Raw genomic sequence first — 15,658 nt, 5'->3', positions numbered from 1 at the left:
AATACGCTGCCATCAAGCAATCTTGCGGGCTGCATATTGCACTTCTTCCCAAGCTGTACTTCAACAAATAATTTCTGAACTGATCAAGGTTTGAGATTACTTTCAAGTGAACAAGCTTGCACTAGGAGTGGCACAATGGAGTGGGAGGTTATGAAACAGCAACACACAGCTTGCTTCATGCTTATGTGCATTGATTTGGATCTGTTCAACTCAGTCACCTGGTGCAGATTTCCTTCCTTACACAGATATTTGTGCAAGAATGGACATTTTACTGAAAAAATAAAATAAAGTCAGACAGTGGTCGTTATTGCACAAAAATGTGGAAGAAGAATAAGATGGTAATTATCACACATCTGGAAACTTCTGACAATTGCTCAGTTGTCATCTTGCCCCATATGCAATTAATGCACATAAATGAACATGTCTGAAAGGTGAATTTTGAGGCTACCTTGCTTTTTCAGAAATCAGGGTAATCTGCTTCTATTAGATCTCGGATCAATATGGGATTATATAGAAAGGAAAACTAAATGGTGTGCAACCACTGAACTGCACTAAAAGGTTTAATGCGCAAGTGTGCCCTGACATTTAACACACTCTCCTAAAACTTTAGAACCCCAAATATCTATTGGGCACCAACACAATCTGGCCTCTCAGTAAACAAATGTTAACAAATCTAGTTTATTATCAGCAAGATCAGATTAAAGGAGGTCAGATCTCAATATGTACTACATATATCAGCATAAAGGGGAGCATTTCTAAGTTCTTAGCTGTGTGTTCTTGCTAGAGGCTTACATCTGTTTTAGCTGCAGGCCTATTTTACTTGATTTGAAAACTTTCCCTTCATTCACACTTGTTCCTATCCTTTTATCCTTAAAGGCTGGATGGCTTTTCCCCCATGGAGGTTTCTGTAGTTTTGAGGGAATTTTGTTCCTAATTCATCTCTACCCTACTCCTTGCTAATACAACTGTGTTTCTCGGACAGATGGTAGATGCCCTTTGATACAGTGTTAATTCCAGTGACCGATTTGGTATTATCCTTTTTTCTAGTGCTGGAGGTGATGAAACCTTGGAGACTCACACAACCTTATCTAGTGAGTACCTTTTGACATACCATGGCATGAAAGAGAAACGTCCATGATGATATTAATCCTCTCAAAGCCATAATTTGAAGGTTTGTGAACAAGCACTGTGTTTACATGCTTTCCCCTCTTACGTGTGGGCCTTAATTGCTCACTTGCCGCTTGAATGAAACCATAGTTTGTGATGATGTCCAGATTGGCAAACCATTGTTTGAGTGATCCCGCCCGCCAACCGCTCCGCCCCCCATGTTTTCATCCTGTGTTGCAATCCTGATTTGGAGAGATGACTTAAACCACCATTTGCCAGCTTGGATGTCAGGGCAAACTGGTTTGATGCCAACAGAACAGAATGAATGAAGCCCTACGTGAGAGGAGAGGCGCACACAAGCACAGTGCTTGCTCTAAATACAAACGCAGTCAAAGCCTGTCTGATCTTGTATCGAAGTGAGTGTTAAGTAATCACACACTGAACAGAGCAAGAACAGCTACAGAAGATAACCAGGCAGCCGCTTGGGTGTAAAAATTCCATGGCTGTGTGCCTTACTTGTGTAAATAGCTTTGAGAAAGAGTCCTTGCCTGTACACCCTTGCCTGAGATTTCCACTTTCCCAGTACATGACTTAAAGTGAAATGGAGATACTAATCAGTAAGTGATAATGTCCAGTAAATTGGCAGGCTGATCTACTCATAGAGAGAAAGATAGGGTGATAGCTAAATCACTGGGATTAAAAATAAAAATAAAAAGCTTGCATCCCAGTCAACTCAGCAACCTGGTGCTCTCCAAATGCTTTGGACTACAACTCCCATCATCCTTGGCCAGCAGGGATGTGCTTGGAGTACACCAGGTTAGGGAAGGATGCATTGAAGATGGAGCTTGTTTTGCCGCTCAGCATATAAGAAGAAAAGGGCAGTAAAAACAACAACACCTGGGCTATCCCAGATATTGGATCCCTACTTACGTTAAAACCACTTCACATGCTATATTCTTACAATCCCTGTATAGGAAAATTAGTGCTTCCTACCAGTTCAACCCCAGAGTCGTCCGCGACTGGACCTAACGGTCAGGGGTACCTTTACCTTTACCTTTACCATTTGAATTCAGTGAGCTACAGTGACTTCAAAGTATTTGTGTGGTGTTGGTGGGGGGTCCACTTTGAACAAAACAAATTGCACTCTTATTCCCATGCAAAATAAATTTCTGTGGGTGGTATTCAACTCAGTTTAACTCAGGGTAGACCCAAAGAGCCCCTGGTGAGGGGGTGTGGCCTGGGGAAGAATCTTTGCTTGGCTCCCACACCTGATCCAGATGAGCCTCTGGTCTCACTCTGCATAAGGTACTTCCAGCGTTCAGCACAGACATTTTGAACTGCAACAACAGCTCTGTTGAGGGTAATAGAACCAAAAAACTTGATGGGGAAGACTTGGCTCTCTTTTCTACAGTTTCCCCAGTTAATCGGTTGTAATTTCGGGAGCATTGATAAAATGTGAGATGGTTCTTACCGAATTAGCCCAACCACAGTGTGGCTCTTGCTCACCAAATCTTACATTTTTTTTCCTTCTCTGCCAGATATTTTGAAAAAGTTTAATCCAAATCTCTCTGGCTTCTCCACTGGCACCCAGAACGAAGCGGCCGGATTCAACGTAGCAGTAGGAGGAGCCACCGCACAGTAAGACACACTGGGACAAGGAAAAACTGCTGCATTAAGCCTAAACTGTTGCCCCAAAGCTGAGGGTTTTTGCCTGTGTTTCACCTCATCCCCTTCTGGGGTGTAAATCTGGTTAAGAATCCAAGGATAAAGTCTTGCTATAAAATCTTTTTGCAATATTGTACCTGTCTAAATACATTTGGCAACTCTAGCCTCTGAGGTCCTCAATCGATCACCTTTTGCCAAGCACTAAATTAACTGCAGAGGGAGTTAGAGGTGAGGTGGCACGGCTGTGAAATAGTGCAGAGCTTCCAAGTGCAGCCTTGAAAATTTAGAGCTTTAGCTCCGAATGCACTCTGTCAGAGCCAATCCTTCAACAAAAATAATCGATCTGAACTTCTCTGCTGTTTGGCTCGCATGCTAGATGGTTGGCAGGCAAGTTGGCTGGTAGTGTCTTGAAGTTTGTGGTAGTCACCTGTGCAGACATTTTTTTAGGGAACTTAGGCTGTGTACACACCATACAATTAAAGCACATCCCCCCCTCCAAGATTCCTGGGAACTGCAGTTTGTTATGAGCACTGGGAATTGTGGCCTCAGTGAGAAGTCAACTACAATTCCCATGATTCCTGGGGGGATTGCTTTAAATGCCTTATACTACATTTGCTGTTCTTGATCATACCTTTCCTTGTGCAGCTCTTACTGGTCGTGAAGTAGCATTTTATAAAGCGAGAGAGGGAGAGAAGCCTCCCGATTCCAAGTCTTAAATTAAGGATGCTGGAGGAACTCAGACTTTGCAAATTCCAAGATGACATTACCTGATCTTGCTCTCCACTAGATTTCTGCCCTTCCCCAGATGTTGTGACAGAGCTCTCAGCAGCTTAAAGATATCAAAACACTCATTCAAATATGTATTTTGAGAGAAACTGCACGTTTAAACATGTATTAATACAGTAATAATAATAATAATAATAATAATCATCATCATCATCATCTATTATTTGTACCCCACATCTGGCTGGGTTTCCCCAGCCACTCTGGGCGGCTTCCACAAAGACCATAAATACACTAAAATATCACACATTAAAAACTTCCCTGAACAGAGCTGCCTTCAGATGTCTTCTGAATGTCAGGTAGTTGTTTATCTCTTTGACATCTGATGGGAGGGCATTTCACAGGGCGGGCGCCACTACTGAGAAGGCCCTTTGCCTGGTTCCCTGTAGCTTTGTTTCTCGCAATCCGGGAACCACCAGAAGGCCCTCAGCGCTGGACCTCAGCGTCCGGGCAGAACGCTGGGGGTGGAGACTCTCCTTCAGGTATACTGGGCTGAGGCTGTTTAGGGCTATAAAGGTCAACACCAACACTGACAGATAATTTGAAATGTATGTTTAGAGGAAATTTATTAGTAAACATTGCAGCTCTATGTAGGTAGGATAAAAGCCACATGGATATGACACAGATCTGTCTTGCATATCTAACCCTCGACTTCCAAATAAAATGGCACAATTGCCTAGTGGGCTAGGGTGGTACCCTTAGGAGTACAGCTATTACTGATGCTCCTTTTCAAACCGAGAGCCAGGGCAGTGCAGTTGCCCTAGGTTCAAATCACCACTCAGACATTAAGTTCAGTGGAGGGCCAGTCATTATCTCTCAGCCTAGTCTACTTCCTGGAGCTTCTGTGAGGATAAGCCAGGGTTAAATAAAGCATACACACCACCCTGGCGTCCTTGAGGAAGTGCAGGATAAATAAATACATATGTACACTTAACAGTAGGGAATCTGAGAGGGAGCTTACCTGAATTTTGCACAAGAGCTGAGAGTAAGTTTTGATTACATGCTGGCAACGGACAACTGCAATGAAAAAGACTCACACAAGTGGTCTGCTTACATGAAGAGTGCGATGTTAAAACAGAGAACTCATGCAAAATCACGGCTCATATTTTTCTGAAAGAAAAATAGCGACCTGCAGTGTTTCGTTTCATGGAAGAGCTGACACAATATTTGTGGTTCCTCAGCTACATTGCTCATGAGAGTAAACGGGTTGCATGAGGGTGTTTTTTGCTCATTTGTTTCGTCCTACTTGGCAGCTGGTGACTGATCAGAAATGACTCTCTAGGTCACAGCGTGAACATCAACCAAGGACTCTCAGATCCTAGTTCTGTCCCGCAATGATTCTCCTTCTGTTGGTTGACTCCACTGAGCTTGCCATGTTTGAATGCTCTCCTTTTCTCTTTCCACAGGAATCTCCCAGCCCAAGCAAGAGGATTGGTAGCACGAATGAAAAACAGCCCAGTAAGTATCTGCATTACAGAAAATGAATGAAAAATCTGGCAGCTTGTAGAAACCACTGGGTAAGGAAGATAGCTATAATATTGCTGAATGCAAGAATACAATAGTTGTGTTTAAGATGTTGGGTTATTATAAAAAAAAAACCCCAGTCATCCTCTCTTGGTTAATGTATTGCAATATATGTGTTTAAGCAGTGAGGGTAGGCATGAAAATATTTCATCCTCTAGCCACCTAAACCAACTTATGCTATTTGTGCTATTTTAAAATATTGATGCTGATAATATTTAGCCTTAGGAACTGCCCCACCGTACCCCAAGGACTGGGATCCAAATCTTCCTCATCACAAGACATTGTATACAACCCATGTTGCAATGGTACCAAAATCAGAGATTATAGCACTGTTGCAAAATGCCCACAGAGCAAGTAGCTCATGACGAGTCCAGCAAAATGATCCAAGTTGCATGATAACAGGTCACACAAAGCCATCCCCTGATCAAACTGGTGTGACACAAGGGAGGTTCCTATCTAAATACAAAATACCAAGATCAAGCAGTCTCTGAATGAGAGTAAAGCCCATCCATAGGAGCCAACTCTTAGAGGCCAAGAGGGCTTCGCCCCCCCCATAAAATATTTGAGGAGGCTGCCCCCCGCCAAATTGATGGCCATTGCCATTCAAATGGTGTGCATGCACCATGCCATGATTGATTTTGCAGGGTGGGGCTTACCTGCGCCATTCCGCCCCCAATATTTTATTTAAGTTGGCACCTCTGAGCGCATCCATTACACCTTCAGTGCAGTGCCAGGGGCTGGATCCATGCATCCTGCCACATGAATGGAAGGCACTAGGGATGGGAGGGAAATCTGATTGCGTTGGCATCAGGCGAATGAACCAGAACGTATCCGTCCTTCCAAATTCACACTTTCCCACATTTTGCAATCTTGTTCTTCATTCAAGTAATGTGTACAAACATCCAGTATATTAGGGGAAATCGCTTTGTTAAATCTGTATAATAGGCAAAGTTGCATACAAAAATGTGTCTAGGAGGAGAAATTTGCACCAAAATGCTGATGAATTTTCATGTGGACTTATTAATTTATTATTTTTTTAAAGCCGTCTTTGCTCAGCTATCTGCACTGGTTGCCTATTTGCTACCAGACCATGTTCAGGCTGTTGCTATTAGTATATAGAGCCCTTAACAACTTGGGATGAGTGTTGTTGTTTTTTGTGTGGGATCCTCTTTACCCCATATATACCCACCTGACAGCTTCAACCTGTGGAACTGGCACCTTTGCAGCTCCACTCATTCCACATTTGTAAGAAATCCATCTTTCAGTGCAGCAGCAAACTGTGCTTCGGAACTCCCTGCCTGTTGACATCAGGCAGGCAGGAACATTCACTTCCTCTTGGTGCCTGCTTAAAACAATTTTGCTTAGGCAAGCCTCCTGAGACAGCTAGTGTTGATTTTAATCTTTTACAATATCTTAATACCCATTTTAACTCTCTCTATATGTAATGTTAATATTTTGTTTTATATTGTTGCAAAGAGCTTTGGGTTGTTTGCCTGTTTACAATCCAGCACTATATGCATTTTTGCTAAAGACGTAAATAGAATAACAGTGGAGCAGAGAATGCAGACCTGTGCTGTGATGAGTGTTCAGTAGTTTCAAGACATGCAAAATGAGATGGCTCACCTCTGAAGGAGAGTCGGCTTCCAAGAGAACATTGAGGAAATTTTTTTTACCATGTGCATTTGTGCCCCATCTGGGTGCAATTCAAGTTAAGTGGTTATGACCAGGCAAGCCCTTTCTGGTTAGGGGCTTAGTATACCTGTGAGGTTGCCTTTGTCCTTATGTGGCATTCAACCTTCTTGGATAGACAGAAAACACCTTCTTAATATGATCTGTGCGCCAAGGAAGGGCATGAAATGCATGTGATGACAGGTGTTCTCAGTGGCTGCCCCACATTTCTGGAACTTGTTCTCCCTGTAGGTCTGCCCGAGTGTCTTTTGGAAGCATTGCAAAACCTTTTTATGTTATTGAGGTTAGCTTTTGGTGGCTGAGCTCGGATGCAGAGGGAAAATGCAACCAGGGTGTATTAAATGTGTTATTACCAACCTGACTCCTTTTGCTTTGGGAGAGGAGCCATTGCAGGGAAGGAAGAGGAACTAGTGCCATCAAACTATTGATGGATCGTTTGGTGTGGGCTGGAAGACAAACAAAAACCACTGCTTTCCCAAACCTAGGCCTGTGTGACAGGTGCTGAGTGAGGGCTGACTTTGTTGTCAGTTTTTCTGTTCTTATTAGTTGCATTTAGTTGCATGTTCTTATTAGCTGCATTAGCTGCATACTGTGATAAGCAGAAAGGAGAATCCATTTCCTCTCTGCATTTCTGCATTTTTCCTGCTCTCTCTCTCTTTCTCTCTCTTACACACACACACAAACACATATCAGCCGAGTGGAAGCACTGACATTTAAGCAAAAGTCAGAGCAGCTCCTAGGTTTCAGAGACCATGATCCTGGCCTTCTGAAATCAGAGAGGGAATGATGTCAAACACCCCCAGGCACCTTTTTGAAGCAAACGTGAAGTGAATTCAAGGGCCAGGAAAACAAATCCTATTAATGAAGAGAATTCAGCCCTGTTTGTGATTCCCAGGCCTTTGGTTTCCTTAGGACACATTCACCAATGCTTGTTATGTAAACTTGCTGCTCTAAAAATAGCCACCATCCATTCCTTTCTTTGTACTGCATGTTACAGAATGTTTTCCACTGAGTTACAGCTCTCAGCAGCCCCTATTGTTGGCTGGCAATGACGTAGGTTGAAGCAGCTGCCGGCCTTGGCTAAGCACAGCGAAGGCACCTATCTGAGGGCTCCTTCTCTCTCTATCTAAATGTCCACTCTTCTGGGCATTCCCTTCCTTTTTTTTTCAACAGTCCTGGTAACGTGTCGCTGTCAGGGATTCTCAGTGACTCCAGCTACTAACAACTAGCATTCGGTGCATCATTGTGGAAAATGTTCTTTGTCTCTCATGCTTGCCTCTGTACAAGTGCCAAGGGCTTGCGGTCCCAGTTACACCCCTCAGCGCCAAAGTCCATTAGGAATAGAAAGCCTCCTGTGTCACAGAAGCCCAGATGCAGCTTAGATGATCACACTCCAGGGCAGCTGCCAATTTCTCCCCTGGCTTTTATTCCTTCTCTCTCTCTACTCTCTGTTATTCAGTCTGACCCACCAATGAAAGACTTTGGATTTCAGACAGCAAAGGGGGACTGTGTGTGTGTGTGAGAGAGAGGGGGGGGAGGAAGAGAGACATTGCTGCTATTCTCTAGTATCTGTCCCATTAGACAAACCCTTTCATGTGGTAATGATCATGCTACAAGTTCAGCTCAAATACCTAATACCCTCCGTTGGGCATGCAATACTTTCATGCCCTTGAAAAAAGCTGTCACAAAGACAGCATAGGCATGGTGGCATTTCAAACAATGTGGATAGCATGCCATTGCAATTGCTATGTGTGACATGAGAAATATGGGATTGTGAATTAACTCTCAAATGGCCTTTTTCCGTGGAGATGGACTGAGTGTGTACGTACTTTGGCTTGACTTTCTTCAGCCCCAAGCAATGTCTGTAAAAATTCCGCAGCAGGTGAGCAGGGAGACGATTCCAGCAGTTCCGGAGGGTGGAATCGATGGGATCCTGAGCAAGTCACATCACTCATTACTCTCTTTGCTCCTCTGAACATCCGTGAACTACTCTGATATTGTAGTGTTTTTGTTTCTCACCAGAGCATCAACTATCAGGAGGACTGGAAGCTAGTCACCATTTTCATTGGAGGCAATGACCTTTGTAACTATTGCTTAGACAAGGTATGAAAGCTGTAGCTGGCTTGGTTTGAAAACGATAGTATTTCCTGTCACTTTTTATTTGAAATGAGCATTTTTGTCCTGATTGCAGCCCCAGTCCTCAAAGGTGGTGATTGGCTCTAGTGACCTTCCAAAAAAGAGGTTTGCCATCCAAATGGAAAACAACTAAGCCAGCCATTGGGGGAATAATAATAATAATAATAATAATCCATGTGCCGAGCTAATAAGTATTAAAACTATAGTTCTCAGTGACCCCAGAAATACAATGGAGTATTTTGGAAATACAAAATACTTCTGGAGACACATTTTTTATTGGGAGTTGGGACATAGTGAGGTAGATTCGGAGGAGGAGGGAATACCAGTCTTTTCTGAGAATTCTATTCAATTTTTTTGAAAGACTCAGTCCCATTCTGAATTAAGTTTACTTGTGACATCAATAAAAATGAGTGAAACCAGTACACCACTATGCCCTCACAATGTTGTGCCACTATAAAAGGCCCCCTTCCCCATTTATGAATTCCCCAATATGAATTCCAATTATAACATTCAAGATTATGAACTTGAATTCAAAGTTCTGAGTGATTCCCCCTTTTTAAAAAAAAAATCACATTTCTGGATGAAAGCTTTGAAGCTGCATTTTGAATCTTGTTGCAAATAGTGGGCTTGATTTCAGCTCTTGATGTATGTCTACATCCAGTGTTTGGATGCAGAGAATCGAAACCGGCTCTCCCAGTCCAGCTCTTCCTGATTAACTGATTCAGGCATTAGTTGTTTGCTTTTAATTCAGCTGGACTGGTAATTTAAGAATCGCGTCCAAACGCCGTGTGTGCTGAGTAAGTCAAATGCATGCTGCAACTGGGAAACAATTCTGCAATACTTCCTTCTAAATATATCAATACTTTGCTAGCGCAAATTATATCCTCATATCAGTCTCCTTCAAGCCAAGCTATTCCATAGATCTCTCTGGTTTTGGGTGTGTGGGGATGGATTTATCTGCAACTTTTCATGGAATACTGAAAATGGATAACTGAGTGTTTCATTTTCTTCAGGAGACCTATTCAGTGGACAGATATGTAGAACACCTCCAGGACACCCTTGATATCCTTTACAAGGAGGTAAGACTTTAAGACATTCTAGAAGGCTGAGTTCTTGGCAACTGCACTTAAACATTTCTCACCCCTCGCAGAGTTTCCATGATCATGTTTCATTCAGGACCTTCTTTCAGATAGCTGGCACTGGTGCAGTCATATTTGAAGGGTAATCCAATGACCTTGATAGCTAATGACCAGGAAAGCGGTGAGATTCTACTATGGTGAACGTGGTTGTATTTTATATGGTTTTCTTCACTTTTCTCAATGTGGAGCTAGCCCCTAAAGCCCTCTGCAGCAGGAACGATGCTGCTTCCTCAACAGCAGGCAGCAGCTTTGTCTACCGTGCTTATGGATGTACTCTCCAGCCTCCCCAATATTTGCCCTGACTTAGGGATATTTGTGCAGCAGAGGAGGAAAGGAGATGGGTGGACAAACATGATAACAAGCTTGCCTAGCGTCTGCAACACTCCCAACTTCTTTCTCTCTCTTTCTTTCTTTCTTTCTTTCTTTCTTTCTTTCTTTCTTTCTTTCTTTCTTTCTTTCTTTCTTTCTTTTGTTACTCACTTTATTTTGCCCAGGACAACCCAAAGCAACTTTTATAAGCAAACACCACGCCCACCCCATGTAGATACATTAATACCAAGGAGGAAAAGCAACACATTAAAAACATCTCACCCACTTCTAAAAAGCCATATGTAGTTAATGGCTAAAGGCCTGGTTATAAGGTAAAGTTTTTGCCTGGCGCATAAAGCTAGGCAGTGAAGGTGCCAGGCAGGCCTCCCTGGGTAGAACATTCCACAAATGGGGAGCTGCTCCATGGCGCCCTCTGGACTTTTCAGGGAAGGGGCACACGAAAAAGAGCTTCAGATGATGATTGCACAGTCCAGCTTGGTTCATGCTGAGCAAAATCACAGATTAATTTTCAGTCTGGGAGGGGGCAACTCCCAGCATAACCGTAAGTTGCTACAAAGTGAAGTTGCTCTGTTTTCCCCTTGCATTGCCTCGGACACAATATGTAGTGTCAAAGTTTGGAATAAAGATCTGTGGGTTGCCACAAGTATGCAGTCAAACCCTGGCTCTCAAATGATGAAGCTTTATTGAGATGAAGGATGAAGATAAAACGAATGAAAGGGGAAAGGTAGAATGAAAGAAACAAAACCATTTGTGGGGGCTGGGAGGGAAGAAGGCAGCAGGTGGAACTAGTGCCAATGCAAGCAGAGGCAGCTAATTCTACTTTGGTCACCCCTCCCACCCTCCTTTGTGCTGAGTTCTACAAGGGCAACACTGAGGCTAAGGGGAAGGAAGCTGCCAGGCAGTCCCACCCCCTGAACTAGTTGTGAGTAAGCAGACAGGGCATGTGGGGGCTGGCTGAGGGCAGGATGAAGTGACACAGCAGTGCCCCATTGCCCAAATGAAAAGCCTCCACTGGCTAAGTACCCTCAGCTAGTTATTGAAATTGGTGGCCCAGAGTCTCCTGAGTATTTTATTCATTTTTTATTTAATAAATCTGTTTGCTGCCTGTCAAAATGAAGCAGTTTCCGAAGGTGGCATGCAAGGCTTATCAAAGAAGCTAAAGGCATACGATAAAACCCTATGCTGCGATAAGCAAGAAGAATTAAACGGTGACATCCACTTCAGCCACCCAACAGAGTGTAAAACAGACACCTAATCTACACCTTCAGAAATATTGTTTTAAGACAACAAGAAGTGCATCAATCCTATTTCACAACACCACTGAAAGACCACTGTCTCTCAGGCCTGCCAACCTGATCTCGCTTCAGGAAGGGCACTTGAGGGTTAGTTCCACAGCAGCTAGCAAAGGCTCATGGGAGTTGTAGTCCAAAGCATCTGGAGGGGTTCAAGGTTAGAGAAGGCTGCTCTGGAGCAATGGGGAGCACCCTTTCTCGCCCCTGAGGCCCACAAGGAGCAGTGGGTAAGTGCTTGTGGACTACATGCCATCGGTCTGGGCATTCACACATATATGCAAACATATATATGCAAACCCACCCTTTGAAATCAGGGAAAGGTGGCTGTCACCAGTATGGTCCTTGCTCTCAGAAGAGCCTTTCAGAGCTCAACTTTTAGGGGGATAAAAGGCCCCTTGGAAGCAGGATGGTGCAGACTATTACCTGCCAAGCAGCTGTTAAGTGGGTTGAGGATGGCATAATTTATATTGCGGTGGGGAGGTGTACAGGGAGAGTCATCTCTAAACCCCCACTTCTTGTAAATTGTGCTGCCTGCAGCCTCCCAAACAGCTCTCTGGTGGTCTGAAGGAAGCACAGGACACAAGGTGATTTTAGTAGTGGCAGAGGTGACAGCAACTCCTAGTAGACCACACAGAACTTCTGTGGTCTGCAGAAGTTCCTACCTGTGGTAGAGGCTTGTGGCAAAGTCATGCACATTTCTTTGCTTGCCATAAACAATTAATGCACAAACGCCATTGCACATCTAGCTCGACGTTGCATCAAGCTGGCTAACGGTGCCAGCCTGCAGTTATAGCTGTAAAGTTTATCGCACCGACATAATATTTTTCGTTCATCGCCACTGGCCCTCTGTACATTTCCTTTCCTATTGCATGAAAACCAGATGCTCTCACAACTACTGATCTGTGCATAACCTCTCTGTGTTGCTGTTTGCTCTGCCTTGTGCTCTGTGCATCAATATACCTGGTTACTGTAATCCCTGCAGCTCCCTCGGGCTTTTGTCAACATGGTGGAGATAATGGAACTCACTGGACTGCGTCAGATAGAAAGGGAAGCATCCGGATGTGTTCTTTCAGGGGCGTAAGTGAGCGGATCGCACAGCAATCTGTATTGTATGCTATTTTTAGGGCCGATCTATACTTTTGTTATTCATAAAGCAACCGCAAAGAGCTTAAAAAACCTGTTCCCTGCAAGATGCTATTGGACCTGGGAGCTGTGAGGCAGCAGATGCTCTAATTATAATGAGGATATTGGGTCTGGTTTTTCCCTTTACTCACATGAGAGCAATCTTCATTGATTTCCATTAGAGCTGCAGCCATTTAAGAGAGTAGCTTTGGGCTTCTTGTTTTCTGTACGGATATTTATAACAAGGTAGACAGTGATTCACAAAGTCTGGCTGATGCTGGATCTCTTGTGTTAAGCCAATTTGAGACGTGTGTTAACCTGGAGTCCATTTGTGTGTGCTAAACATGTCACAAAAATCCCTTTCCACTGTATGGAAGTGTGGGTGTCTTTCCCATCTGGCCAGTGTCATTGTCTACCCAACTATAAAGAGGTTTGGAACACCAGAATCCAAAGGTCCAAACTGTTGAATCCAGGAGTTCTTATATCCCAAATAAGAACCATGCCTCTAGGCCAGCCTTCCCCAACTTGGTGCCCTCCAGATGTTTTGGGCTACAATTTCCATCAGCCCCTACCATCATGGCCAATGCTGGCTAGGGCTGCAGTCCAAAAATTCTAGAGGGCTCCAGGCTGGGGGAGGTTTCTGTAAACCAACAAGCGAGGCAAAAGTCCCGGGCAGCAGTGCGATTAGAAGCTAAGGCCACATTGACATCATATATCTAAAGCACATTTATACGACACCTTAGCAGCATTTGAGAAAGAATCCTGGAAACTGTAGCTTATGCCTGAGAGCTACAATTCCCAGCACCCTTAGCAAACTACAGCTCCCAGAATTATTTTGAGTAAGCCATGTGCACATGTGTGTATGCACATATATAGGACCACAGGCTTAAGCACATTATTCTGATGTGTCCATTATTAGGCCATGGAAGAAATGTATTTTTAAAATCCAAGGCATAGGCTTTTGTATTCTTTGGTTCCACAAACATAATCACAAGGGTGGTGAACCCATGGACCTCCAGATGTTGTTGGACTCTAGTTCCTTTTGGTATCCACAGCCAGTACGGCCAATGGTCAGGGATGATGGGACTCATAGTCGAACAACATTTGGAGTTTCCCAAGCCCTAATCTAATACTGTACATTCTTTCTAAGCTATTTTAAATCAAACCATTTTGTTACCTGCACTATTGCAGGGGTTGGACTGGGATCTGTGCTATCTAGGATCTGTGTTTATTTTAGCATCCCTCTCTTTCAGGAGCCTTTGCCCGTGTTTTCTAAACCCTCAGGAAAACTCCCCTGAACTACAGGAAATGAAAAGAATTAACAGAGATTTTCAGGTAAAGCAAGCACTTCCTTTCTTACTGATTTCAAGAGGAGGAATTTAACCTCATGCTCTTCCAATCATTCTGCCAGCCGAAGCATTTTGGCTTGCCGGACAGAACAATCCTTCCTCTCCCCCCTCCCCACTTTTCCAGAGGTTTCTTCCAACCCACCCCCAACCCAGTTTGGGGAGAGCGAGGGAAGCACCAGTGCACAAGTAGCAATCTCTGTGCAGAGCTTCCACTGACGAGACTCCTTAGCTGACTCCAACTCAAGATCCTTGCACCCCTCCTGTAGATGTTAAGCCTACATATTAATAGTGGACTCGTTCTCTGAGTGTGGATCCATATGTAGCTAAAGCAGCATCAAACCCCAAGGTCTGCAGAACTACACACACACACACTCCAAGGGCAGGAACCTGAAACAGCCCAATGAGGACCAAGTGTGTTCAGATACTACAGAATGTTGGCTGGGTATTTGAGGTTGGGTGGAGCGGAAAATGCAGTGGTTGACTGATGCCCAAGAGAACTAGTAGGGCAGAAAGGAGGGAGACCATCAGTAGGTGGAGCCAGGGTCAACGAGAGGCCGAGCCAACTAGTTTTGTTCTGTCCTCCTCCCTGTAGAGGTTTCTTTTTTACAAGGGCAATGGGAAGATGAAGGAGGAGGGAACTGGCAGGAAATGGCACTCCCTGGACTAGATGCAAGGGAGAAGGCAGGACAGGTGGTGGGCTGCCTGAAGGCAGGCTGAGAGTTGGTGGGGCCTAACAGACCAGCCTCCCCTGAGAAAATGACAAAGCTGACTGGAACCCTGAAGAGGAAGGCTCCGCGCTGCCACATTTTGTTGCCTTGATTTGGTGCTGAGAGTACCTGAGAGTGATTGCTTGTTTCAGCTGGCATTGGTGATGTCATCTGTTTTCCCACATAAATCCACTCTCTTGCATTTCACGTTGTGCCTGGAGCTCAGTGACTCATCCTTGCCTCTTCTTCACCTCTTCTGTCTTCTGTATTTATTTGTGTTGTGTGTTTATCTGTTATGTGTTCCCCCCCTGTCTGAGGCACAGTGGGAAGCAGTGAAGTCTTTTAGCCTTCTTGATGCTCATGCCCTCCTAATGGGAATCCCTGCTCGGGGAAACTCAGCCTCAGCCTCTCTGCTTTTCCATTTTTAGGAGTTCTTTTCTGGGCAGTTCTTTCTTGGGAGCCATCTGGCATTCCTGGTTACAGCTGGAGACAGCTCCTGAGCTGAACTGGAGCAGCTTTACTCCCTGCCAACTAATTTCTCTTGATTGTTTTACTCGTGGACAGTGCTGCGGTTTTGTAGTTTTATAAGGGTAGCTTTATTATTTTAATGATTTTTTGTTGTTGTAAATTAAGAACATAACAGAGTCTGCTCAATCAAAAAGGCCTATCTAGTTCAGTATCCCGTTCTTACAGTGGCCAACCAGATCCCTGAGGGAAGCCTGAAAACAGGACCTGAGTGCAACATCACTCCCCTCCCTTGTAATTTCCAGGAGTATTTCAGACTCATACTGACAATGTGTGTGTGTGGGGGGGGG

General features: G+C 44.1%; 1 protein-coding gene across 1 annotated transcript in view; it reads left to right on the top strand.

The window, feature by feature from the left end:
- PLB1 (phospholipase B1) overlaps nucleotides 1-15,658 on the top strand; it is a 106,542-nt gene that overhangs the window by 78,669 nt on the left and 12,215 nt on the right. Inside the window, exons 46-52 of the mRNA XM_081904735.1 lie at nucleotides 999-1,091; nucleotides 2,646-2,745; nucleotides 4,962-5,013; nucleotides 8,791-8,871; nucleotides 9,918-9,983; nucleotides 12,648-12,742; nucleotides 14,041-14,122. Of these exons, the coding sequence (XP_081760861.1) occupies nucleotides 999-1,091; nucleotides 2,646-2,745; nucleotides 4,962-5,013; nucleotides 8,791-8,871; nucleotides 9,918-9,983; nucleotides 12,648-12,742; nucleotides 14,041-14,122 (569 nt within the window). The remainder of the gene's footprint in view (nucleotides 1-998; nucleotides 1,092-2,645; nucleotides 2,746-4,961; nucleotides 5,014-8,790; nucleotides 8,872-9,917; nucleotides 9,984-12,647; nucleotides 12,743-14,040; nucleotides 14,123-15,658) is intronic.

The sequence above is a fragment of the Podarcis melisellensis genome, assembly GCF_964234715.1.
Source record: "Podarcis melisellensis genome assembly, chromosome: 3".
In the NCBI taxonomy this organism is placed as follows: domain Eukaryota; kingdom Metazoa; phylum Chordata; class Lepidosauria; order Squamata; family Lacertidae; genus Podarcis; species Podarcis melisellensis.
The sequence above is the reverse complement of the archived record's forward strand: the minus strand, read 5'-3'. Positions and strand labels throughout refer to the sequence as shown.